This window comes from Urocitellus parryii, chromosome 11, assembly GCF_045843805.1.
Source record: "Urocitellus parryii isolate mUroPar1 chromosome 11, mUroPar1.hap1, whole genome shotgun sequence".
In the NCBI taxonomy this organism is placed as follows: domain Eukaryota; kingdom Metazoa; phylum Chordata; class Mammalia; order Rodentia; family Sciuridae; genus Urocitellus; species Urocitellus parryii.
The window spans coordinates 8,355,441-8,379,204 of record NC_135541.1 but is presented as its reverse complement, the minus strand read 5'-3'; the positions used below and the strand labels follow the sequence as shown (position 1 = coordinate 8,379,204).

Genomic DNA, 23,764 nt, shown 5'->3' with positions numbered 1-23,764 from the left:
TTGGAAAGTGAGTGTCGGAGACTCCAGGATTCTGCAGCCCTCCACGTCACGCAGGGGCCTCCGACCGCAGCCCTCGTCAATGGTCGACTCTCTGGTCGCCTGAGCAGCCACAGGGGCTGGGAGTAGACAGGGTTGTGGACACAGAGAGGATCTGCTGAAAGCCCAGAGTCAGCTCACCGTCAATTCTTCCCTCCCTTCTGCTGGGATCTTGAGTGGGGACTACAGATAGTGTGTGGGATTACAGCCGAGGGTGGGAGGCGACCAGGGAGCAACCCCTAGCCCAGAAAAGAAATGAAACATGTTAAAAGGAGAAGAAACAGAAACAAGAAGCACTTGCACATCTCAGGGGCAGCCCTGGCCCCGAGTTTCGTTCCCAGTGGTTCCACAGGACTTCTGATTGGGCAGGGGAGGAGACAGGTGGTGAACCTCCTTGCCCAGAGCAAGTCCTGGATAGACATGGCTGGCGAGGGTGCTCAGTGGTGGGGCAGCCCAGCATGCACAGGGCCCTGGGTTCCATCTCAGCCCTGGGATCAAGGAGGGTGGATTAAGGAAATAAGTTACAGCTGGAACCTTAGAACTTTCAAGGTAGAGAAGATGGGATGGGTGGAGGCAGCACTGAGCCCAGACCCACGTGGCAATGTGTCCTTCCCTTGACCTAGAGAGCTACAGCTTAATGGCCACATCCCTGTACCTGCCAGGGAAGCCCTGCTGCCACTGGGAGCTCCTAGCGCAGGACAAGTACTTTCCATAGTTTTCAAATCTCCACGCCAGACGGGTCCTACTGGCTGCTTTTCCCTCGTGGACACTGGTGCTCACAAGGGAAGTCATGTGCCCAGTGAGACACAGCCAGTCCAAGGGCTCTGGATGGGACGGGCAGGAAGCTTCACAGTGGTTCCCTGGCATCCACAGGACATTGACTTTTCTTTTTTCATTTTTGGAATGGGGATTGAACCCAGGGCTTCTCTACCACTGAGCCACATGTCGTGGCCTTTTAAGTTTTTAATGAAATAGGGTCTCCCTATTGCTTAAGGCCTTGCTAATAGCTGGGGCTGGCCTAGAATTTGAGGTCCTCCTGTCTTGGCCTCCACAGTCACTGGGATGACAGGCATGTGCAACCACACCCAGTGCTCCTTATTATTATTATTATTATTATTATTAATTAATTTATTTATTTATAAGGAATTGGGCCTAGTATAAGGGAGTGAGACTGGGGCATTTGCCAATGAATTACATCCCCAGCCCTGCTCTGAGGAATAGAATATAAATATTCTATTTATATTTATATTCAGAGTGCTGCTGAACTGGGCCCTGGAGAGGAGCCTAACACGCCTGGCAGGCTGTGCTTGCTGCCTTTGGGAGCCACTGTCATGTAGGAAGCTCAGCCCTCCTGAGACCACCAGGCTGAGAAGTGCACCCAACAGGGGGTGGCCCTGGTGGGCAACAGGCCACATACAGAGAAGACCAGAGGGCACTGTGGTACATGGCTGTAATCCCAGCAACTCAGGAGGCTGAGGCAGGAGGATCACAGGTTGCAGGCCAGCCTTAGCAACTTGAGACTCTGTTTCAAAATCAAAAATAAGGAATGGGATGTAGCTCAGTCAGAACTCTATGTATTAAGCACCTGTGTGGCTAGACAGGGGATCAGGTATGGTCCTCATGGATGAAGATGGCAGGTGAGTCCCTGTCTCTGGGGCTGGCCACCTATAAGAAGCAAGAATGTGCAATGTGGCCAACTGTGATCCATTCCTTCTATGGAACAACCATGGTGTGGTCGACGGGGTGTTCGGGGAGGGCCTCTGAGGTGATGCCAACTGAGACCTGGAGGAGGAGCCAGTCTAGTATTGGGGAGTAGGGGGCATATGGGGACAGCAGAGAGCCCCCTGCCTGCCCCTTCCACAGCCAGAGCCAGTCACCACAGCGGTTGAACCCCTGCTCCAGCAGCTGCTCCTGCCTGGCAAGTAGCAGATTCTCACCCCAAGAGGGAGAGAGAGCCAGTCTGCTTGAAGGAGAGTGACCTCAGCAACATGCTGCGGAGGCAGAAGGTGGCACTTCGATCTTTCTCCACACTCCTCCCAAATGGCGGCCTGGCCACAATTCTGCAGATCTGAGCCCCTTCGGAACACTCGTCCACTCGTTCTGGAAGCTGCAGATGCTTGGAGCAAGGAGAGCGTTATTTGATGGCAAAAAGAACAGTCGAGAAATGGTTTCGTTAAATCCACAGGAAGGGGGTCCAGGAGTGTCCTGCTTTATTGATCACACTGGGCACATTGTCAGCATATGGCCAAATAAAAAAATCCATTTTGAGCCCCCAACAAACAGAAAACAATCCTAGTCTTGAATCCTGTTCCTCAGTTATGCCAGAAGGTAGCCTTGAGCCTCCAGTGGTGTCTGAATTAGGCAACTGGAAGTCCTTTTAAATAGCCTGGTCACACAGTGCAGACTAAAATTCTAAAGTACCTGGGGTTTCTGTCCTCTGACCTTGGCTATGGTTGTCTGATCTTTCTGAGTTAACCTCCCCCTTCACTTCCCTGAACAAATCTGCAGGCAGCACCAGGCTTACAGGACTGCTGGTCTGTCTTGGTAGCTCAGACTTGCTTCTTGGCCCTGAGCAGAGGCACAGAAAAAAAGCAGGGCTTCAAATCCAGCAAGGCAGGCATGGCAGTTATGTCCCATGCTTCCAAAGGATTTCAAATTAGCAGCCGGGTGTGGTAGCACACACCTGTGGTCCCAGCAGCTTGGGAGACTGAGGCAGGGGGAATCAAGTTCAAGGCCAGTCTCAGCAACTTAACTATGCCCTATGCAACTTGGAACATGTCTTAAAAAGGGTTGGGGATGTGGCCTAATTGTTGAGCACCCTTTGGTTCAATACCCCCCCCCCACACACACACAAATCATATTAGTGAAAATTTAGTACATTTTTATTATGGAATAATAGAGCCAAAAACCAAGTAGCATAATAAAATGAAGGCCCTTATACCTATCTTCCTGAAGGCCAACCCTAACCCATTTTTCAGGGGTACTGGGGATTGACGCCAGAGCATTTGACCAGTGCTACATCCCCAGCCCTTATTGTGAGACGGTCTTCCTGAGTTGTCAAGACTGGACTCAAACTTGAGGCCATGTGCACACATGAGCCCCATCAGATATTTATAAGAAGTATTTCTTGAGGTTCTGGAGATCAAACTTACAGCCTCATGCCTGAAGGGCGCACTCTACCTGAGCCTCACCCCCAGCCCAAGAATGCTATAATGTTGTGCATGTCAACAATCCCCTGCCTACCGAATTGCCACTGGGTTTTAGGCAATAAAATCTGTACGTTTGAAGTGAAGAATACAATTGCAAGAATAAATCTGGATGTCGTGGACAGGCTTGATGTCCTTCACCAGCTGCATCAGCTCCTCCCGAACCTGGTCAAATTTCATGGGGTTGATCTCAGTCCAAATATCCCCGAGGTTTTCGTCAAAGATCTCCAGAGGAGCAGGGTACTTCGCTTGTTCCAGTGGCAGGCTAGCGGTGTGGCTCAGCAGGTTCTTAAGAGCAGTCAGGGGGATTTGGTTCCCATAGAAACTGAAGGTTTTGAGCTGGGAACAGTGACCCAGGGCTGGTGAGATGGCATTTAGCTGGGTCTCTGTTATCTCACAAAACTCTAAGACCAGGGTCTCAAGGGTGTGTGCCACCTTCTCCAGCAGGACCCGGAGGGGCTCAGGACTCATACCTTTCATGCGAAAAGAGCTGAGATCCAGACACTTCAGTTGGTCAGTGCTCGGACACATGGACAGGTGCTGTAAATCCTTCTCCTTGAGCGGACAACCTCTCAGCGAGAGTGTTTTCAAGGGGGTCCGACTCCTGGAGAGAAAGCAAAGAGTTACTTCTGGAGAGTGAAGGCACCACATCACGTGGATATAGTGGGAAATGGTAGGTGAGAACTCTCTAATCTCAAACCCAAGGTTGCCCTGACCTTCTGATGATGGTGGACCCCCAGGACACTGCGGGTTGCAAAATCTGCTCGTACACATCACCCATTTCAGGGTGAGCCTTTCACCACCACTTGAGTGACCAGGTGGGTCCATCATCTCTAAGGCTCCTCCCCTCACTGCCAAGCCCAAGGCCACAGCTCTGGCCACAGGAGGTCAGGGGAGTCATGTACGAAGGACAATCCCAGGCAAGATGAAGGAAACCCACTGGAGTTGTCCACCTGTGGGGCTCACACCTGTACCCTCCATCCCTGCTCCTCACCCTCAAGTCCAGAATCACCAGCTGAGGCTCAGAACAGCCTTCTCCAGGGGGGCATTGGGGGTGGCTTCTCTGCTCCCCGCTGGAGAGCACAGAGCTTCCCTGTTGCAAGGTCAGGTGTGGGGGCTTCCCTTCTGCAGCGCCCTCTCCTCTACCCCGTCTCCCACGTCTTCGCTGGACAGGCCTCCCAGGGAAGGAACCTCACCTACCTCACTAGCTCCTGTCCCCCCAGCTGGCTTCCCAGCATGTGGCACTTCCCAGACCATGCACCCTGGTTCAGCCCTCTGCTTCTATGCGGGTGGTGATGAGACCATCCTTCAGGACTGAGCAGGGACCAGAACCTGAGGTCACTCAGTCACTCCTCAGCATCTCCTTCCCTGACATGGCCAGTGGCCGGGGCACAAGCCCTGTAACTGCTCGGTCAGCAAAAATGGCTTTTGCGGCAATGCGCACCCTCCATACTTACAGGAGGATTTTGGGCAGCATTCCGCAGAGGAAGAAGACGTTGTTCACGTAGAGCTCACGGAGGTTTTTCACCTTCCGCAGTTGAAAGCTGTATCTGTGGGAATACCACCTGTTTTTGGAGCGGTTGGTGAAGTCGTGCGGGCTCATGTTGGAGAAATGGAGGACGCGAAGGTTCCTCATCTTGCTCAGGAGAAAACAAAAACGGAACATCATTTCCAAACTCCAGAGGTTAGCATTCACCTCCAGTTCCCGCACGTAGTAAAAGGCCACAGTCCTCCGGATTTCATACTCTGCGTAGTAACAATCGAGCTGGAGCTTCTTCCAGTATATACGGACCACCCTCCTTGTCCTTGTTCTCATCACCCACTCAGTGAGGGTTAAAAGCAATGCTCGGAAGAGTGGGTCCGGACAGAATTCTATGAAGATCTTCAAGCGTGGCTTCGCTGCTCTTTGGCTGCATTTCTCTCTTTCCTTTGGAGACGTGGCCTCTTGTGAGCAGTCGCCCAGTGGGGCTCTGGACCACTGATTGGGGCAGTCCTGATTCATTCGAAAATCGATTGCTTTCAGTTTCCATTTCCTATGGAGAAAATGGGAAGGAGGCTCGAAAAATGGACGAAGACCCGCCAACTTCCAACCTGTGCATTAGACCCCAGTGAACCCCTTGTTCTGGGTGGCTGCTCCTCTGCTCTCCTATTTTTCTCCATGTCCTTTCTCCTTGAATCCAGCCAGGGACCCTTCCTATGGAGAGGGCAGGGCAGCCTCCTCCCTGGCACCACCTGGTCCACCCTTCACCCTGCCCCCCCCCATGTCTCTTCCTGGGCCCCCCTCACCTGGGGTGAACCTTGTTGAAAATCAGGGAGCTTAGCCCATACAGTAGAGTTCTTAAGGCCTTCAAGGCCGTCAGATATTCTGTCTTCACCAGGTAGTCCACATGCAGACAGGCCAAGGGGCAAGACAGCACCATCTTCTTTATCAACTCCTTGTAACCCCCCATTATAGCCTCCTTGTACAACTTCAGGATGAGCACCCTGGGCAGGTTCTCCAGATTGGGGATGGGCAAGTCCTCTTCGCATAGTACGTTCTGTATCACCAGGTCCTGGAGTGTGGGTACGGTCTCGAAGCTCATCCTGTTGAATCTGCAGGGAACAGAGGCACCCTTTCAGGCCAAGCCTGAAAAACCCCTTCCCAACCAGCCGAGGTCCAAATCCTGGTAAGCCACAGCTCTGTGGTGGTGGGGATCAAATCCCCAGTATCCAGGTCCACCTCTGGTCCTCCCAACTCTAATCCCACTGGTTATCAAGGAGTCTGAAGGCTCACCAGTCCCCCTATGGACAGGTGACTCCTCCTCACTTTTGAGATCCTGGGGAGTGAACCAAGGGCTGAATGCATGCCAGGCAAGTGCCTTACCACTGATCCACATCCCAAACCTAAACCTCAATTAGGATCCCCTTAAAGAGAATGGAAATGTCACAAGGCCAATGCCCAGCCTGGTGGCACAAGCCTGTAATTCTAGCAACTTGGGACACTGAGGCGGTAGGACTACAAGTTCAAGTCTAGCCTCAGCAACTTAACAAGACCTAAGGCCCTCGTGAGAGATCCAATCAGAATAAAAAATTCAAACGGCTGGAATGTGGGTAAGTGGTAAAGCACCCCGAGTTCAATCCCCATTACCAAAAAATGATTTTTTAAAAAATGAGAAACTCAAGTTCAAGGGCAGACTGGGAAACTGAGCAAGACCTTGTCCGAGGCTCAAGATGTGGTTCAGTGGTAGTGAGCTTGCCGAGCATGTGAGGCCCTGGGTTCAATTCCCTGTACCACACATGCACACACAAAATTATATACATATGTGGACTTGCACAGATGTAAATCTAGATATAGCTATAGCTTAGGAGCTGTGCTTAGGCAGAAGCACAGGCTTTGGGACACTAGTCCCTGTGTTTCTTCTTTGCTAGCAAAACAATAAACCTTTTCCTTTTTCTCAATATCTTGTCATTGCTATTGGATCAGCATGGAGGATGGGGACCAAGCCTTTGGTTGCAAAAATATAAACCCAAAGACACACCCAAAGGGACCTATTTCCTCCAGCCACACCTCACCTGCCTAGAGTTTATCACCCAGTATGTAGTCCTATCAAATCCGTTAAACAGATAAATGTACTGATTATGGATCTTATAACCCAATCGTCTCATCCCTTTCATTAACACTTGAACCTTTGGGAGAACATCCTATCCAAACTGTGACACCAAAATCCAGTAATAAAACATTGATATAATATATACATCACATATATTCGCACATATTCCTTTGTTTTGCATTGATGGGGTTTGAACCCAGGTCCTCATACTAGGCAAGTCTTCTAACACTGAGCAACACCCTCACCCTGTTTTAAGCTCTAAATATAAAATAACTTGTAAAACCACAATACCACAAATTCCATGAACTGTCATATAAAGGAATATAGACTACAAATGAAAATTGTCAAGACAATTCAAAATCAAATAGATAGCTCTCACTTAAAAATTTTGCACTGGGTCAGGCACAGTGGCACACACCTGTAATGCCAGTAGCTAAGGGAGGCTAAGACAGGAGGATCTTGAAAGCCAGCCTCAGCAATGGTGAGGCACTAAGGAACTCAGTGAGACCCTGTCTCTAAGTAAAATATAAAAATAGGGCTGGTGATGTGGCTCAAATGATCAAGTGCCCCTGAGTTCAATCCTCGGTGCCCAAAAAAGAAAAAAAAAGAAATCATTGGGTGCAGTGGTACATGCTGGTAATCCCAGCAATTTAGGAGGCTGAGGCAGGAGCATCAAAAGTTTAAGGCCAGGGGCTGGGGATGTGGCTCAAGTGGTAGCGCGCTCTCCTGGCATGCATTTGGCCCGGGTTCGATCCTCAGCACCACGTACCAACAAAGATGTTGTGTCCACCGAAAACTAAAAAATAAATATTACAATTCTTTCTCTCCTGCCTCCCTCCCTCTCTCCCTCCCTCTCTCTCTCTCTCAAAAAAAAAAAAAAGTTTAAGGCCAGCCTTAGCAATTAGGAAGATTCTAGGCCCTGTGCCACCAAAAAAAAAAAAAAATGTAAAAGGTGCTGGAGATGTGGTTCATTTGTTAAGCAGCCCGGAGTTCAATCCCCAGTGCACAAAAAGTCAAGTTGCAGGTCAGCCACAGCACCTTAGCAAGACGTTGACCAAGTTAGGTAGACCCTGATTCAAAATAAAACACAGGTCTGTGGAGATGAGGCTCACTGGTAAAGCATCCTTGGGTTCAATCCCTAAGAATCATCAGCAGCAGTGGTGGCAAACTGGGCTGCAGTCACCAGGGCAGACTGGCTGTGGTAGACAGGGTGGTGCATCCTTGGGGGGGAGGGATGTCACTTACCCTCTCTGCTCGTCTGGATGGAATGGTCTGGCTCTCCAAGTGTCAACAGATCCAGGCAGTGACTCTTGGTCCAGGAAATCTGGAACCTTCTCTGGCTGCTCTGAAGCTCTTATTCCTCCTCTCCAAACCCCTCCCTTCCAATCAGAAGCTCATATCTGACTAGATTATTGAATCTCATCCAATTAATCCTGGTTGGGTTTTCAGCTTATTGATTGGTTTTAGCAGATCTCCAGGCAGGAAGGAGAAGGGATTCTGGGTGGGGTGGAGATCCTCTCAGGGATTTCTTTCACTTTCACAGAGCTTCATTCACAGGGACAGCCTCAGTTCTGAGCATGAGACACCAAAGGACTTAATCTGATATTGGACAGAGAACCCCCTGAAAGCTCATTGTTCAGGGGTCCATGGCCACACTGATATTGCAAACATGTTCTAGAGTTAAAACCTCTTAGGTGTGATGGCTCACTTCTTTAATCCCATCTATGCCAGCAGCCCTAGGAGCCTAAGGAGGGCAATCCCTAAAGCAAGGAGCTCCTGGCTAGCCTGGTCAGCAGGGTGAAAACCCATCTCAAAAACAAAAACAAAAATACTTTATGAAGCTGGGCGTGGCTGCACACACCTCTAATCCCAGTAGCTGCAGAGGCTGAGGCAGGAGGATTGCAAGTTCAAGGCTGGCCTCAGCAATTTAGTGAGGCCCTGAGCAACTCAATAAGACCCTGTCTCAAAAAAAAAAAAAAATACAAAAAGTGGCTCAGTAGAAAAGAAATTGGAAAAGAGTTGCTACAGACACTAAAACCAGCCTCTACTTCAGAGCAAAGCCTGTCCAAGGAAGGGACATCACCTTTGTCCTTGGAAAGACCCACAGAGCACTCCTAGGCACATTCCCACCCTGCTAAGTTGTTTATCTACAAATAACAGGAGAGATATGCTGAGCCAGGTGTCCCTGACTCAGTCAGGCTAGGTGGGGACCCATAGCAACCCTCTAGAAGCTACCAATCAGCATGAGACAGGGAAATACCTGGGATGCCAGATGACCCTCCCAGTAGTTTATGGTGGTTGATAACATGTTGAGAAACCATGTAGTTCAGCACATACACCCTTCTTGGCTTAAATCAATCAGTTCAAATGAATACCCCTTTTGTCCTGATCAATCACCCTTACCCAAATTGTTCCCACCAGTGAATGTGCTAATCATGTTTTAGAGTTGTTATTTGATTTTCCCGTGGTGTGTGATGATTTGCTAAGAGATGCTATGATGTTTGTGGGGGTCCCTGCCTTCTCCAAAGAATGCATAAAACTGCTGCAAATCCTGGGCTCGAGGCCTCTCAGCATCACCAGTTGCTGTGTGCACGCGGAGGACCGTGCTAGCTCTCAATAAACACCTCTTTGCTGCTTACATCCATCTTGGGTCTCTGGTGGTCTTTGGGGGTCCCGGATTTGAGCATAACAGAAGCAGGGCAAACAGGAGGCATGCTCAGATACATTGGATATGAAACATTTTAGCCAAAAGAAAGAAAGAAAGGAAAAAACCCTCCCAACCAGGGGTACTGGCTCTAAGTACTAAATCAGTGAGAAAGGTCTATGATAATTGCTCCTGACAGTCTCCAGCCTTCTCTCACATATTCACTTCTGTTTGAGCTTTTACAAAACAACTTCATAAAATACAATATAAGAACAAATTGGTTTCTTCTTGGTTTGGTTCTGATTGGTTGTTTGCACTACCGGGGACTGAACCCCAGGTTGTTCTAACCTGGAGTCAATCCCCAGCTCTTCTCAGTTTTTATTTTGAGACAAGATCTAACTCACTGAGTTGCCTAAACTGGCCTGTTTTTTTTTTTTTTTTTGCAGGTGTGGGGCTACTGAGGATTAAACTCAGGGACACTCAGCCACTGAGCCCCCATCCCCAGCCCTATTTTGTATTTTATTTAGAGACAGGATCTCACTGAGTTACTTAGTGTCTAACTTTTGTTGAGACTGGCTTTGAACTCGAGATCCTCCTGCCCTAGCCTCTGTAGTTGGGATTATAGGCATTCACCGCCAAGTTCCACACAAACCATTGTTTATTTATTTATTTATTTTTGGTACTGGAGTTTGAACCCAGGGCCGCTTTACCACTGAGCTACATCCCTAGCCCTTTTTATTTTTTATTTTGAGACAGGATCTCACTAAGTTGCTGGGAGCCTTGATAAATTACTGAGGCTGGCATTGAACTTGTGATCCTCCTGCCTCAGCCTCCCAAATTGTTGGGATTATAGCATAAGACACAGCACCCGGCAAAAGCTGTTTTTAACATATATGATAGTAACTACTTTTTAAAACTGTATGATAACTAGATTCATTTATTTACTTACTTATGGTACTGGCATTTGAAACCAGGGTGTTTTAGTTTGGCTCTGCCTCCCCAGACCCCACACTTTTATTTTATTTATTTTGTTGTCATTGTCTTATTAAAAATAAATGACAGAATGCATTACAATTCTTATTACACATATGGAGCACGATTTTTCATATCTCTGGTTGTATATAAATTATGTTCATGCCAATTTGTGTCTCCATACATGTACTTTGGATAATGATGTCCATCACATTCCACCATCCTTGCTAATCCCCTGCCACCTCCCTTCCCCTCCCACCCCTCTGCCCTATCTACAGTTCATCTATTCCTCCCAAACTCCCCCTCCCTATCCCACTATGAGTCCCTCACCTTATGTCTCAGAAAACATTAGAATGGCATTTGGTTTTTGGGGACTGGCTGACTTCACTCAGCATTATCTTCTCCAATGTTGTCCATTTTCCTGCAAATGCCATGATTTTATTCTCTTTTATTGCTGAGTAAAATTTCATTGTGTATATAGGCCACTTTTTTTTTTTATTCATTCCTGCTCCAATGCTGAGGCCTGGAGCCCTGTGCGGGGTCACAGTGCTGGTGATTTCTTTGGAAAGCAGCTGTTTAGAGTCCTTGAATGCTCTCTGAGATGCAGTATTCCAACTAGGTGAGATCTGGACCACAGACCAACACAGAATGCTGCCTCCCTCTGGCCTGCCATCTTCGTTCTCCCCACCCTTTTTGTTTTTTTATTTTTTATTTTTTTTTTAAAGTAAGAAAGAGAAAGAGTTTTTTTTAATATTTATTTTTTAGTTTTCCGTGGACACAACATCTTTGTTTGTTTGTGGTGCTAAGGATCAAATCTGGGGCCACATGCATGCCAGGGGAGCCCACCACCACTTGAGCCACATCCCCAGCCCCTCCCCACCCTTTTTAAATGCTGGTGGTGGAACCCTATGATGCTTTACCACTTAACTACCTCCCCAGTCCTTTCATTTATTTTGAGACAAGTTCTGGCCAAATTGCTAAGGGCCATGATAAATTGGTGAGGTCAGCCTTGAATTTGCAGTCCTCTTTCCTCAGCCTCCGATGTGGCCAATGCTATAGGTATCTGCCACCACACTTGGCTCTGGCACTGTTTTTTTCCCTAAGCCGCAGAGAGAGGTTTATCTGGTAAAGTAGATACAAATTCTAGGGAGAATGGTGCAATCTCAAGGAAAATGCCTTTGGGGTAAAGCAAGGAATACTCACTCAAGGTGAAAAACCACCCTCTACCTCAGAGCAAAGCCTGTCCAAGGAAGGGACATCACCTTTGTCCTTGGAAAGACCCACAGAGCACTCCTAGGCACATTCCCACCCTGCTAAGTTGTTTATCTACAAATAACAGGAGAGATATGCTGAGCCAGGTGTCCCTGACTCAGTCAGGCTAGGTGGGGACCCATAGCAACCCTCTAGCAGCCACCAATCTGCATGAGACAGGGAAAATACCTGGGATGTCAGATGACCCTCCCAGTAGTTTATGGTGTTGGAAAACCATGGAATTCAGCATGAACACCCCTCTTGGCTTAAACCAATCAGTTCAAATGAATACCCCTTTTGTCTTGACCAGTCACCCCTACCCAACTTGTTCCCACCAGTGAATGTGCTAATCATGTATTAGAGTTGTTGTTTGATTTTCCCGTGGTGTGTGATGATTAGCTAAGAGATGCTATGATGTATGTGGGGGTCCCTGCCTTCTCCAAAGAATGCATAAAACTGCTGCAAACCCTGGGCTCCAGGCCTCTCAGCATCACTAGTTGCTGTGTGCACGCGGAGGACCAAGCTATCTCGCAAAAAACACCTCTTTGCTGTTTACTTCCATCTTGGTCTATGGTGGTCTTTGGGGGGTCCCGAATTCGAGCATAACAAAGGCAGAGTGCAGGCTATCTCCAGAGGGAGAGAAAACCTCTGGCACTAGTTTTATTTATCACTGAAGAAGAAAGCTGAGGTTCAAGCATTAAATATGTCAGTTGTGTTAGTTCTGGGGAAAGTGGTGAGTTAGGGACTTTACAGATTCCAGAAGAAGCTTCAGATTCACATTTGGATTTCTTGCTGGGAGGCTGCCAGCCCTGAGACAAGCCTGAGGGTCCCAGTGCAGGTTTCTGGTATTAGTAGAACTTCTTTAGTGAAGTTCAAGTTTTTTTTTTTTTTTATGTTGTTGTTGTTGTTGTTTTCTGACTTTGAGGTCCGGGTAAATTTGCCTTTGACAGTCAGGCAAGGTGGCTCACCCCTGTAACCCCAGCAACTCAGAGAAGCTGGCAGGAGATGGCAAGATCCAGGCTAGCCTCAGCAGCTTAGTGAGACCCTGTCTCAGAATAAAACAAGAAAAAATAAAAAGGGCAGAGATGGAGCTTGGTGACAGAGAACTCCTGAGTTCAATCCTTCATACAGGGGAAAAGGAAAGGAGGGAGAGAGAGTGGGAGAGAGGGAAGGAAGGAAGAAAGAAAGGCAGGGGGATGCCGCAGTCTGGCTGGGCACAAGATCACGAGCCACTCACAGCTTTGTAGATTCAAACAGCAACTCTTTATTCCCGAACTCACACCGGCCCTCTACACACTTTCTGGGGAAACCCAAGTTCTGCCGCCAAATTCATGTACTCCACCAGGCTTTTAATCCCAAATACTTTCTGAATTCCAGGAGAACTCAAGGGGAACTCAGGCAGCAGGATATGCCCTATTCCCAGCAGGAATAACCTTAAACCTGGAACCGCCCTAAACCCAGATTGCTCTAAACCAGGAACGCCCTAAACCCAAGGAGTGGGATACTCCCTAAAACCTGATCCGCCCTAATCCAGTAGGATCCTCCTTAAACCAGGATCCACCCTGGTCCTTGAGCAGGGTCACCTTTCTCAAACATACATGCAATGTCACTTCAAATGTCCATTTCCACGAGTCCTTCCTCTAAGCAACTTGGGGTACGCTGGCAAGGAAATTTCGATGCTTCATTCCTACTTGGCAATGGCTCTCAGCAGGGGGAGGAAAATAAAGGAGAAAAAAGGAGAAAAAAAGAAAGAAATGGAGGGTAGGGGAGGAGAAAGGAAGAAAGGAAGGGGGAGAAAGAAATTGCTTCTCTCAGTATACAGACCAACATCAGTCAAGATTGATTAGGGGTTGAGATGGCAGGAATGCACGATTGCTTTTTTTTAAATAAGTAATCATTTTTTTTGAGAGAGAGAGATAATTTTAATATTTATTTATTTATTTTTATAATTTTCAGCGGACACAACATCTTTGTTTTGTATGTTTGCTGAGGATCAAACCCGGGCCTCACGCATGCCAGGCAAGCGCGTGCTACCACTTGAGCCACATTCCCAGCCCCTGCAAGATTGGCTTAACACTAGGAATAAACCTGGAGTGCAAGTCTCCTTTCATATTTGAATAACAATTTCATTGATTAACCATATCAATGGAATAAAGAAAAAAAATAAGAGTCATCTCAATTGACACAGGAGAAATATTTGTCTGCCAGGTATGATGGTGCATTCCTGTTAACCCCAGCTACAGGAGACTGAGGCAGGAGGACCACACGTTCAAAATTAGCCTCAGCCACTCAGTAAGACCTTGTTTCAAAAATAAAACATAAAAAAGGCTGGGGACATGGCTCAGTGGTTAAACGCCCCTGGATTAAATCCCAAGTACCCACTCACCCCGCAAAAAAATATATGGGAGATTCAGAGGAGAGAGAAGGGAAGACTAAGAAGGTCCCCTAGGCAGGAATGAATAGGTGGCTGGGGGGGGGGTTGGAGATCGAGAAAGGTTTTTCTTTGTTTTCATTTTCTTCCTTGTTTTCAATGGAAAATTGTTTCTAAATTGGCAAAAATGATCTATGAGAGAAGATGAAACAAGATTCAAGAGAGATGGACCTAAAAACAGGGAGAAGGCATTGGGACGCCAAGAGGTACCCATGCTTGGTACAGGATGAAGGGTAAGGCCAGGGAAGGTGTCTGCATTACTGGACCTTTTACAGGGAGAGTGTGGTTTTGCATTACGTGGGGAAAGAACGTATGAAAACCGAGTGAAGGTTGCCCACATGGACCCCTTAGGATTGCTGGACTTTCACACACACACACACACACACACACACACATATGCACACACAGACACACACACACGCACACGCACACACACTCACACATGCACTCATGTAGTGACCATAGCCCTCAGGTTCCATGCTCAGCTCCAAGGGAGATGGAGACACAGCCCCTGCCCTTCAAGGGGCAGCTCCATCTATCAGGTGAGATTGTCCAGTAAACAGCTGGAAAACATCCTTAGCCCATGATCCAGCCTGGAGCTCCAGGTATTCACCACATGAGTGAAGCTGCCCCGTGGGTCAGGTGGGGACCCCAGCTGCTCTGTTCAGTGGCACAAGATGTCAGCAGTTGGGGAATGGAGACCCACACAATGGTCCACACAGCTGTGAAAAGGTGCAGGGGACCTGAAGTGCAGTCACCAGGGAGGGAAGCCAACCGAGGGCGGTGTACTGTAGACATTCCTGAAGACACAAAACCAGGGGCACAGGATAAAGCCCAGTGGTTGCCAGGTTTGGGTGGGAGAGAGGGCTGAACAGCTGGAGCACCCAGGGGCTGTAAGCTGTGAATTATTCTGTGTGACACTATAATGGTAAATACCATGTCATTGGGCATTTCTAACCCCAGAAGTGTAGACTCTAGAACCGGAGTCAACTATGGACTTTGCATAACACTGAAGTGTCACAGTAGAGGTATAATGCCAGATCATGGGACCCCAATAGACTTCCAGGAGCCGAATCTGATACAATCACACAAGAGTCCTTATTGCAAACTCAAGCCTGGACTCACAACCGTTTCTGATGCAGTGGTCCCAGGGAGTGATTCCTGGTCCATTGTTCAGTGAGATTTTATAGGTTTTGGGGGATACTCTATGTGTCACAATGTCACACAGCAAATCATCACACACCACAGGAAAATCAAACAATTCTTAACATTGATTAGCACAATCACTGGTGGGAACAAGTGAATCTTAGTTCAAGAGGGGGATTCCTTTGAACTGATTGGTTTAATCCATGAGGGGTGTATGTGCTAAACTACATGGTTTCCCAACATGTTATCAACCACCAAGACTACTGGGGGGTCATCTGGCATTTCAGGTATTTTCCCTGTCTCATGCTGATTGGTGGTTGCTATGGGTCCTCACCTAGCCTAACTGAGTCAGGGACACCTGGTGCTGCAGATCTCTCCTGTTATTAGCAAACAAACAACTCAGCAGTGTGGGAATGTGCCTAGGAGTGCTTTGTGGGTTTTTCCAAGGACAAGGGTCACATCCCCTCCCTCAGGACTGGCCTTGAGGTAGAAGCTGTTTTCAAAAATGGAGTCACATCAGTTTCTCGGAGGCATGAATCCTAGCATATGTACCACTCTGGTGTGAGATGCTGGTCCTGGGGGAGGCTGGGTAGGCAGAGGGACTTGGGAAGCGTGGAGCTTCTGCTCAGTTTTGCTGTGGTTTTAAAACTACTCTAAACCAAAACAAACAAACAAACAAAATCCAGTCTATGTTAAAAAAAAAACATAAGGGTAGGCTTCCAGGTCTAATGTTGGTTTCTCCTTCTGTTTACTGAGGAGTCCTTGCTTCCCAGAATGCAGAAGTATAACTCCAGAGAGGCCCATCGAGGCAAGGGGAGAGGGAACAGGTGAAGGTGATGAGCCCAGCCTAATTCCATTTTAAGATTGGGAGTTGGGCTGGGGATGTGGCTCAAGCGGTAGCGCGCTCGCCTGGCATGCATGTGGCCCGGGTTTGATCCTCAGCACCACATACAAACAACGATGTTGTGTCTGCCAAAAAATGAAAAATAAATATTAAAATTCTCTCTCTCCCCTCTCTCTCTCCCTGTCCTCTCTCTCTCTAAAAAAAAAAAAAAAAAAAAAAAAGTGTTCCTTCCTTTCTCTCTTCTCTACTTTCTTCCTTTCTCATTTTTTTAAAAAAATAAAGGTTGGGAGTCATCTTGTCACAAAGACATGAAAAGGTCATTTCTGTTTTACTATAAATTACTGTGATTTCTAAACTTGCTTGGAATGCCTGCCCGTGCCTGGAACTCACCCATGCCTGGCTTTCCCTGACCAGATAACAACCCTCTCTGAAACCTTAGTGGGGCCTCATAAATTCTGGCGTTGGGATCTAAGTTTACTCCCTACCTTGAAATGTTGAGCCATGTGGATCATTCACCTACTACCTGCCTTTGTATTATGCTTGTCAAAATCCTGTAATCTGTAAGTTTCAAGACCCCCCCCCCCTTTTGCAACTTTTTGTGCTATAAAACCTTGTTCCTAGAGAGCTGGGGCAGTGTCCTCTAACCCACGGGTTTCCAGAGAGAGTCCAGGCCGGCCAGAATATAAGCTTGCTTTAAGTTGATTTAAAATTGGAGTCGGGGTCTTCTCTGCATCGTGGTTAACAGAGGGCTTTATTAAAGGACAGCAGAAATGACTTCCCCCCAGAGGAAGAAGGGGACCGAAAGGCGGAATCTGTGTAAGGGGGTCTCCCCTGTTTTATAGCTGAGGTCTTCTTTTAGTCCTCCCACACCCCTGTCCTTTGTTTCCCTCCATCCTGCAGGGGTGGGGGATGCAGGAGGGAGGGCCAAAAGGTGGGAAATAGGTGGAGGGATGGGCCAGGGAGGAGCAAGGGGAGGAGTGATCTGGGCAGGAAGGGCCTGGGGTGGTTTGATTAGCGCCTCCCTGTTTGCTGGGAGCTACCTCCTGAACAGGTCTCTGGGATGTGCCCCACTCCTTGGGGACATTAACATTCAATTTCCCCAGGTGTTGTTCTGGTTCCCAGGCTCAGATTGGACACCCTCTTCTTCCATTCCCACTATGGTCTCCATTTTCTTTATGGAACTTGATATTTGACCCAATTTACCTAACTACACTAACTACCTGTCCTTAAAATCTGGCTTCGCTTCTCCTCCTCCTCCTTCCTCCTCTTCTTTCTTTTCTTCTGGTAATGGGAATTGAACCCTGGGGAACTTTACACTGAGCCACATCCCCAGTCCCCACCTTTTGAGAATTGAATTGGGGCCATTTTACCTTTGAACCACATCCCCAGTCCACCCTCTCTGCCCTGTTTTTGTTGTTGTTTTAATTTTAACACAGGTTCTCTCTAAGTTGTTCAGAGCCTTGCCATATTGGGGAGGTTGACTTTGAACTTGGGATCTCCCTGCCTCAGCCTCCGGAGTTGCTGGGATGACAGACATGAGCCACCACGCCCAGGTAACATTTTACTATACTGAATGCTTATTTAAAGAAATAAATCTCACTCATTTATGTCTAAAATTATGTTTTTAAATCTTGTTTGTCTTGAGAGAGCAAATCTAGTTAGACATTTATTTTAAATATCCTACTGTAGTATTTGAAAGGACTTCTTATGGTTTGGATCTAGAAATGTTCCCCTGAAAGCTCACGTTTTTAAAAAAAAAAAAACAACAAAAAACCATGATCCCCAGTGCAGCAAGGTCAGAGGTGGGACTTAGGCAGTGAGGGCTGTAACCCCTTGGTGTTTAATCTACTGGAGGCGCTAACAATTTGAGTGGGTTACTGAGCTGTAACTGAAAGGGAGGGGGTGTGCCTGGAGCAGTTAGGTCACTGGGCGGCTGGCCCCTAGGGGGTTGTGTCTTGTTGCTGACCTCTTTCTTGCTTCCTCTGCTTTCTGGTTTCCAGGAGCTGAGCAGCTCTGCTCCACCAGGCCCTTGGGCCATGTTGTTCTGCCTCACTCAGGGGCCAGAACAGTGGAGCTGGCTAACCCTGGCTGAGGCTCTCCAGCTGGGAGCCAAAAGAAATCTTCTGCCTTTTTTTTTTTTTTTTTTCCCCTGGGACTGAAGATTGAACCCAGGGGTTCCTCTACCATTGAGCTACTCCACAGTCCATTTTTATTTTATTTTTTAAATTTTGAGACAGGATTTCACTAAGGTCCCAAGCTGGCCTGGAACTTGTGATCCTCCTGCCTCAACCTCCTGGGTTCAAAGTGGGCACTTTCATGCCCATTTAATTTCTCTCTCTTTTTTTTTTTTTTTTGGTGTTGGGGTTCCAGGAATTCAACTCAGGGGCACTGAGTCACATCCACAGCCCTATTTTGTATTTTAGAGACAGGGTCTCACTGAGTTGCTTAGTGCCTCACTTTTACTGAGGCTGGCTTTGAAGTAGTGATCCTCCTGTCTTAGCCTCCTGAACTGCTGGGATTACAGGCGTGTGTCAACCTGCCCAGCTCTCTGTTTTAAGTTCTTTATGTCAGGCATTTTGGTTACAATAACAAAAAGCTAACCCAGTACTAAACTTCTTTTACAGTTCTGAAATCAATTAATATGCACATTATTTAAAAAAATCACAGCACAAATATTTATACTCAAACATCATTTTACAGTACTGGGTTTTGAAAAATACCACTCAAAAATAGTCAATGGTAGTTATGCTTATAAAAACTCATGCCACGGGCTGGGGATGTGGCTCAAGTGGTAGCGCGCTCGCCTAGCGTGCGAGCGGCCCGGGTTCGATCCTCAGCACCACATACAAAAACGAAGATGTTGTGTCCCCGGAGAAATAAGAAAAAATAAATGTTAAAAAAAAATAATAATAATAAAAAAAAAAACTCATGCCACGACTTCTGAGCTACCAGCAGGTGGCATGTGAAATCTACTACTTGGAAAAGTTTATCTTGAGATCACTGCAGGTAAACAGCCTTGTGCTCCCCAAATCCACACTCTTCTGGGTGCTGAACACTAATTTTCCTTAAAACTTTATTTTTTTATTCCTTTTTGGTACTGGGGACTGAACCCAAGGATGGTTAATCACTGAGCCACATCCCTAGCCCTCTGTAATTTTTATTTTGAGACAAGGTCTTACTAAATTGCTTAGGGGCTCACTGAGTTACTGAGGCTGGACCTGAACTTTGACTCCTCCTGTCTCAGCTTCCTGAGCTGCCAGGATTACAGTCATGTGTCACCATGCCAGTCCATTTATTCATCTTTCATTCATTTTTGTGGTCCAGGGGAATGAACCCAGAGGCTCTCTACCAGCCCTTTAATTTTTACTTTTAAACAATTTAAAAATATTTTTCCTTTAGATTTAACAGCACCATCTCCAAGTGTATACACAATATGATTATGACTTGGCACAGTTCTTAAAGGTGAAAAGGCTAGTTGCTAGTTCAGTAATAAAAGATCTGGTACATAAAAGGAGCTGTATTCTACCTGCTACAGACTGCATTTTACACCTCCAGTTAGGACCCAAACAAGCCACAAGGAGGGAATACCCCCCCAAATTAATACTGAAAAGAACTAAATTTTACCTCTTATAATGCTTATAATTGCTTCGCCTGGAATTAGAATATAACTAAGGACAACTAAAATAGTGCATCAAACAATACAAATAGTCATTTTGCTGACATTCCATAAAATCGTCAGTTTTAAGGTCAGTTCAGAGGCTATTAAAAAATATACTAGACCTAGTAAAGTGCTTCCATTCATAAAACGAAACACCCAAGATTAGAGATAATTTCATACCGACGCGCATCTAAAATAGGTCTGTGTATACAGTAAATAAACAGCGTCTCTCGGCTGCCATATTCAATTAGTGAAATACACATCCAGCCTTCTTCGCAGTCCTGGATGTGTGCAAACTGGAAACACAGTCCCCCCTCATCCATCCCCTTCCAAAAAAAAAAAAAAAAAAAAAATTCAGCGTGTAGTCTCAATCTGCTTGACAGAAGTACTCCGCACAGCCGACTTCACGACGTTCCAGGTTGAGCCTGTGCTGACAGCTCCGCATCTCCCCAGTAAACAGGGAAAGATCTTTCGCAGAACAAAATGGAGGGCAGGCAGCGAATGCAGCAGCGTCAGGTGCCATCAGACTGGACGCTGGGCCCTCAGCGCAGCTTCCTGCCTGGCAGGTTGTCCCTAGCGCAGCGCGGACAGGACTTGATGGTGTGCGCATTGTCGCCGCTGGCGCCGCACAGGGGGCACGTGTAGCGACGCAGAAGCGGGCACAACACTCTCGCGTCGGGGCCCTTCGGGATGTGGGTGGTGTGGAGAGCCACCGCCTCCTTGTTCCAGCAGATCACGCACCTGCAGCTCGGGTTCCAGCAGCCGGGCGGCCGCCGTCCCCGAGGTAGCTTGCAGTCGGGGTCAGCCGCCCACGCCGGGTCCGCTCCTCTCGCGGCGTCACCCCTCGGGTGGTGGCGGCGGCAGGCGCGCAGCCCAGCAGCACCGCGGAGGGCTCAGCTCTGTGAGGCGCTCCTCCAGCAGACCATTTTCGGCGGGGCATGCGCAGAGCTCCAGCGCGCCCCCAGGAAGAGGCCCCGGACCCCGGCTCGTCGCTGTCGTCCTCGTCGTAATCGGCCGGCCCCCATGTGAGAGGGAGCAACAGGACAAGGACGACGAAGAGGGCGGAGAGCCGCCACCTGCGCAGCGGGTAGCCGGGTTCGCCATCCACCGCCTTGGTGATGAGCATAGGGAGCCCCAGGTAGTCGTTCCAGGAGCTGAATTGCTGCGGGTGCGCCTGACCCTGGGCACTCACGTAGCGGGCACTGGGCATGACCGCCACGGGCGCGGCCACGGCGGGGCGAGCAGGGCGCCCAGGGAAAAGCCTCCATGGGCGGGCTGCGGGTGTCACGCCGCCTCCCCGCCGCCATTGCAGGCTGGACAGAAGGGACACGCCAAGCCTGCCTGCCAGCCCGCCGCTTAAACAAATTTTTGATACTAGGGACGGAACTCAGGGGTGCTCTACCACTGAGCCACATCCCTAGCCCTCAATTTTTTCATTTTCAGACAGGTTCTCACTAAGTTGCTGAGGGCCTGGCTAACTTGCTGAGCTGCAAATGCAGCTCAGGGGTAGTGTGTTTACCTAGCAGGCAGGAAGGCTGAGTTCTATTCCCACCCCAGGAAGCAGGGCATCCTTCACCTCAGTCTTTTCCCAGCTACCCTGAAGCCAGGGTTCTGTGTCCTCTGAATATGCAGCCACATGCTAAGTTTCATTTCTAAGTGCCCAGAGGAAAGCTTTTCCTATGCACCTGACTGGGAATGCACACAGTACCAGCACAGCTGCTTCCTGACAGGGACCTGGGCCATGAAACATCCAGTTGCACCAGGTTAAAGGGCACCTGTCTACCCAGTAAGCACAGGAGGGGGCACAGACCCAGATGTTCAGGGGAGTCCTAATGTCCCTCAGTATCCCCATCAGCTTAGCAAGAAGCAGGACAAACCACCAACGTGGAGAGTAGGACACTGATTGGTCTCCAGAGGGGCGGGGCACATGCTCTAGGCTTAACTGGCTCCACCTGGCACAGTGCAGCACGTGGTTCTTTAGGACTGATGTGGGGAGGCGCCATAGAACCTGAACATGGTGAGCTGGGAGCAGTGGCTCAGGGAAGGCGGGTGGCATGGAGCTGCGATTCCATGACCTTACAGAACTGCAATTCCAGGGTCTGCAGAGTAGCTACAACTTCCTGTAGCAGAACTTGGAGGGGCATGTGACTTCAACTAGACGTTTTTTGGAGGAAGGGGGACTGGGAATTGAACCCAGGGGTGCTCTAACACAGACCTACATCCCCAGTCCACTTCCATTTTTATTTGAGACAGGGTCTTGCCAAGTTGCTGAGGATGGAAGTCACTGTGGCTGGTTTGGAACTTATCCTCCTGCCTCAGCTTCCTGAACCACTAGGAGTAGAGGTGTTCGCCACCACACCTGGCTTTAAAGTTTGATGCCATCAAGATCCATGTGATTCAGCTGACTGATACTCAGGCACAGGGACAGAGGCTTCCACGCTGATTCTAAGTACAGGGAGTTAGTAATTGAGAGGGTCTGGTGGGAAGGGTTGCCTAAGGAGACACCAAGCAGTTAGTTCTGAGGAGCAATGTCAAGGTGGGAGAAGACAAATTGGCCCAAGCCCAAGGTCACCCTGACCCCTGATGATGGTCAACACCCAAGATTCTGCCTGTTGCAGAATCTGCTCATTCACATCACCCATTTCAGGGTAAGCCTTACACCAGGTAGGTCCACCATCTTCAAGGCTCCATCCCTGCTCCTCACCCTCAACTTTGATTCACCACCTGAGGCTCAGAGCAGCCTTCCCCAGGGGGGCATTGGAGGTGGCTCTCTGCTCCCTGCTGGAGAGCACAGAGCTTCCCTGTTACAAGGTGCAGGTGTGGGGGCTTCCCTCCTTCAGCACCCTCCCCTCTACCCTGCTTCTCCCCACCTTCGCTGGACAGGCCTCCCAGGGAAGGAACCTCACACCCACCTCACTAGCTCCTGTCCCCACCACCTGGCTTCCCAGCAGAGTTCTGCAGACCACAGACCCCTGTTTAGCCCTCTGCTTCTGTGTGGGTGGTGATGAGTGCATCCTTCAGGACTAAACAGGGGACCAGACCCTGAGGTCCTTCGGTCACTCTCCAGCATCTCCTTCTCTGACATCACCAGTGGCCGGGGTATAGCAAGTGCAATTTGTTTGTTCATTTATGGTGCTGGGGATGGAACCCAGGGGTGCACTACCACTGAGTCACATTCCCAGCACTTTTTATTTTTTGAGGCAGGGTCTCCCTAAATTGTTGCAGCTGGCCTTGAACTTATGATCCTCTTGCCTCAGCCTCCTGAGTTGCTGGGCTTTTAGTTCTGTGCCTTTGTGTCCAACAGCTCAGGTAACTGACCCTACCTCAAAATAAAATTATTAAAAGGACTGAAGTTGTATTTCAGTGCTAGAGAGCCCCAGGGTTCCATCCCAAGTACTGAAAAAAACTTTTAGAGAGAAATTATAAAAGCTGGGTTACAATATCATAGAGGATTTGAATCTTAGAGATGGAAGGGAAACCTCTTAATTATATCAGTTCTGGGTTTAGGGAGACCTGGGATGTCTTTTCTTCTTCAGGTAAGAGGGAAATTTCCTGCATAATCAGAGCATAACCTAAGTAATAGAGTTTTTCTTTATTTCTTTGTTTTTTTGGGTGATGGTGTACTGGGATTTCACTCAGGGGTACTGGACCACTGAGCCACATCCCCAGCCTTATTTGGTATTTTATTTAGAGACAGGGTCTCACTGAGTTGCTTAGTGCCTCACTTTTTGCTGAGACTGGCTTTGAACCTGCAATCCCTCTGCCTCAGCCTCAGGAGCTGCTGGGATTACAGGCATGTGGCACTGCTCCAGGCATAATGGATTTCTTCTGCAGAGAATTCAAGTTTATCCAAGGAGGTCTTATGGCTCTCATTCGCCACCTACTGTTAAAGGTGAAGAAAAACTATTTTAGAATCCTGTGTGGTAGGAGACCATAAAACAAATCATTTGCAAATTGAGTGAGAGGCATTTCTAGGACATTGTATG

General features: G+C 48.2%; 1 protein-coding gene and 1 pseudogene across 1 annotated transcript; both read right to left on the bottom strand.

The window, feature by feature from the left end:
* Positions 1–3,296: 3,296 nt before the first annotated feature.
* On the bottom strand, positions 3,297–20,223 carry LOC144249167 (PRAME family member 12-like). The gene is made up of 4 exons (XM_077791371.1): positions 20,168–20,223; positions 5,529–5,834; positions 4,700–5,275; positions 3,297–3,846 (listed from the first exon to the last, which is right to left on the bottom strand). The coding sequence occupies exons 1-4, from the start codon at positions 20,221–20,223 to the stop codon at positions 3,297–3,299; spliced, it is 1,488 nt and encodes a 495-aa protein (XP_077647497.1).
* Positions 20,224–20,320: 97 nt separating this feature from the next.
* Positions 20,321–21,046, bottom strand: LOC144249166 (nanos homolog 1-like; annotated as a pseudogene).
* Between the last annotated feature and the right edge of the window lie 2,718 nt (positions 21,047–23,764).

Excerpts from the sequence above, each read along its gene's own strand:
- LOC144249167 (XM_077791371.1), bottom strand. The coding sequence starts at position 20,223 with ATGCGGAGCTGTCAGCACAGGCTCAACCTGGAACGTCGTGAAGTCGGC. Across the intron at positions 5,276-5,528 it reads TTCAACAAGGTTCACCCCAG|GAAATGGAAACTGAAAGCAA; the intron begins GTGAGGGGGGCC and ends TTTTCTCCATAG. Across the intron at positions 3,847-4,699 it reads ATGCTGCCCAAAATCCTCCT|GAGTCGGACCCCCTTGAAAA; the intron begins GTAAGTATGGAG and ends CTTTCTCTCCAG.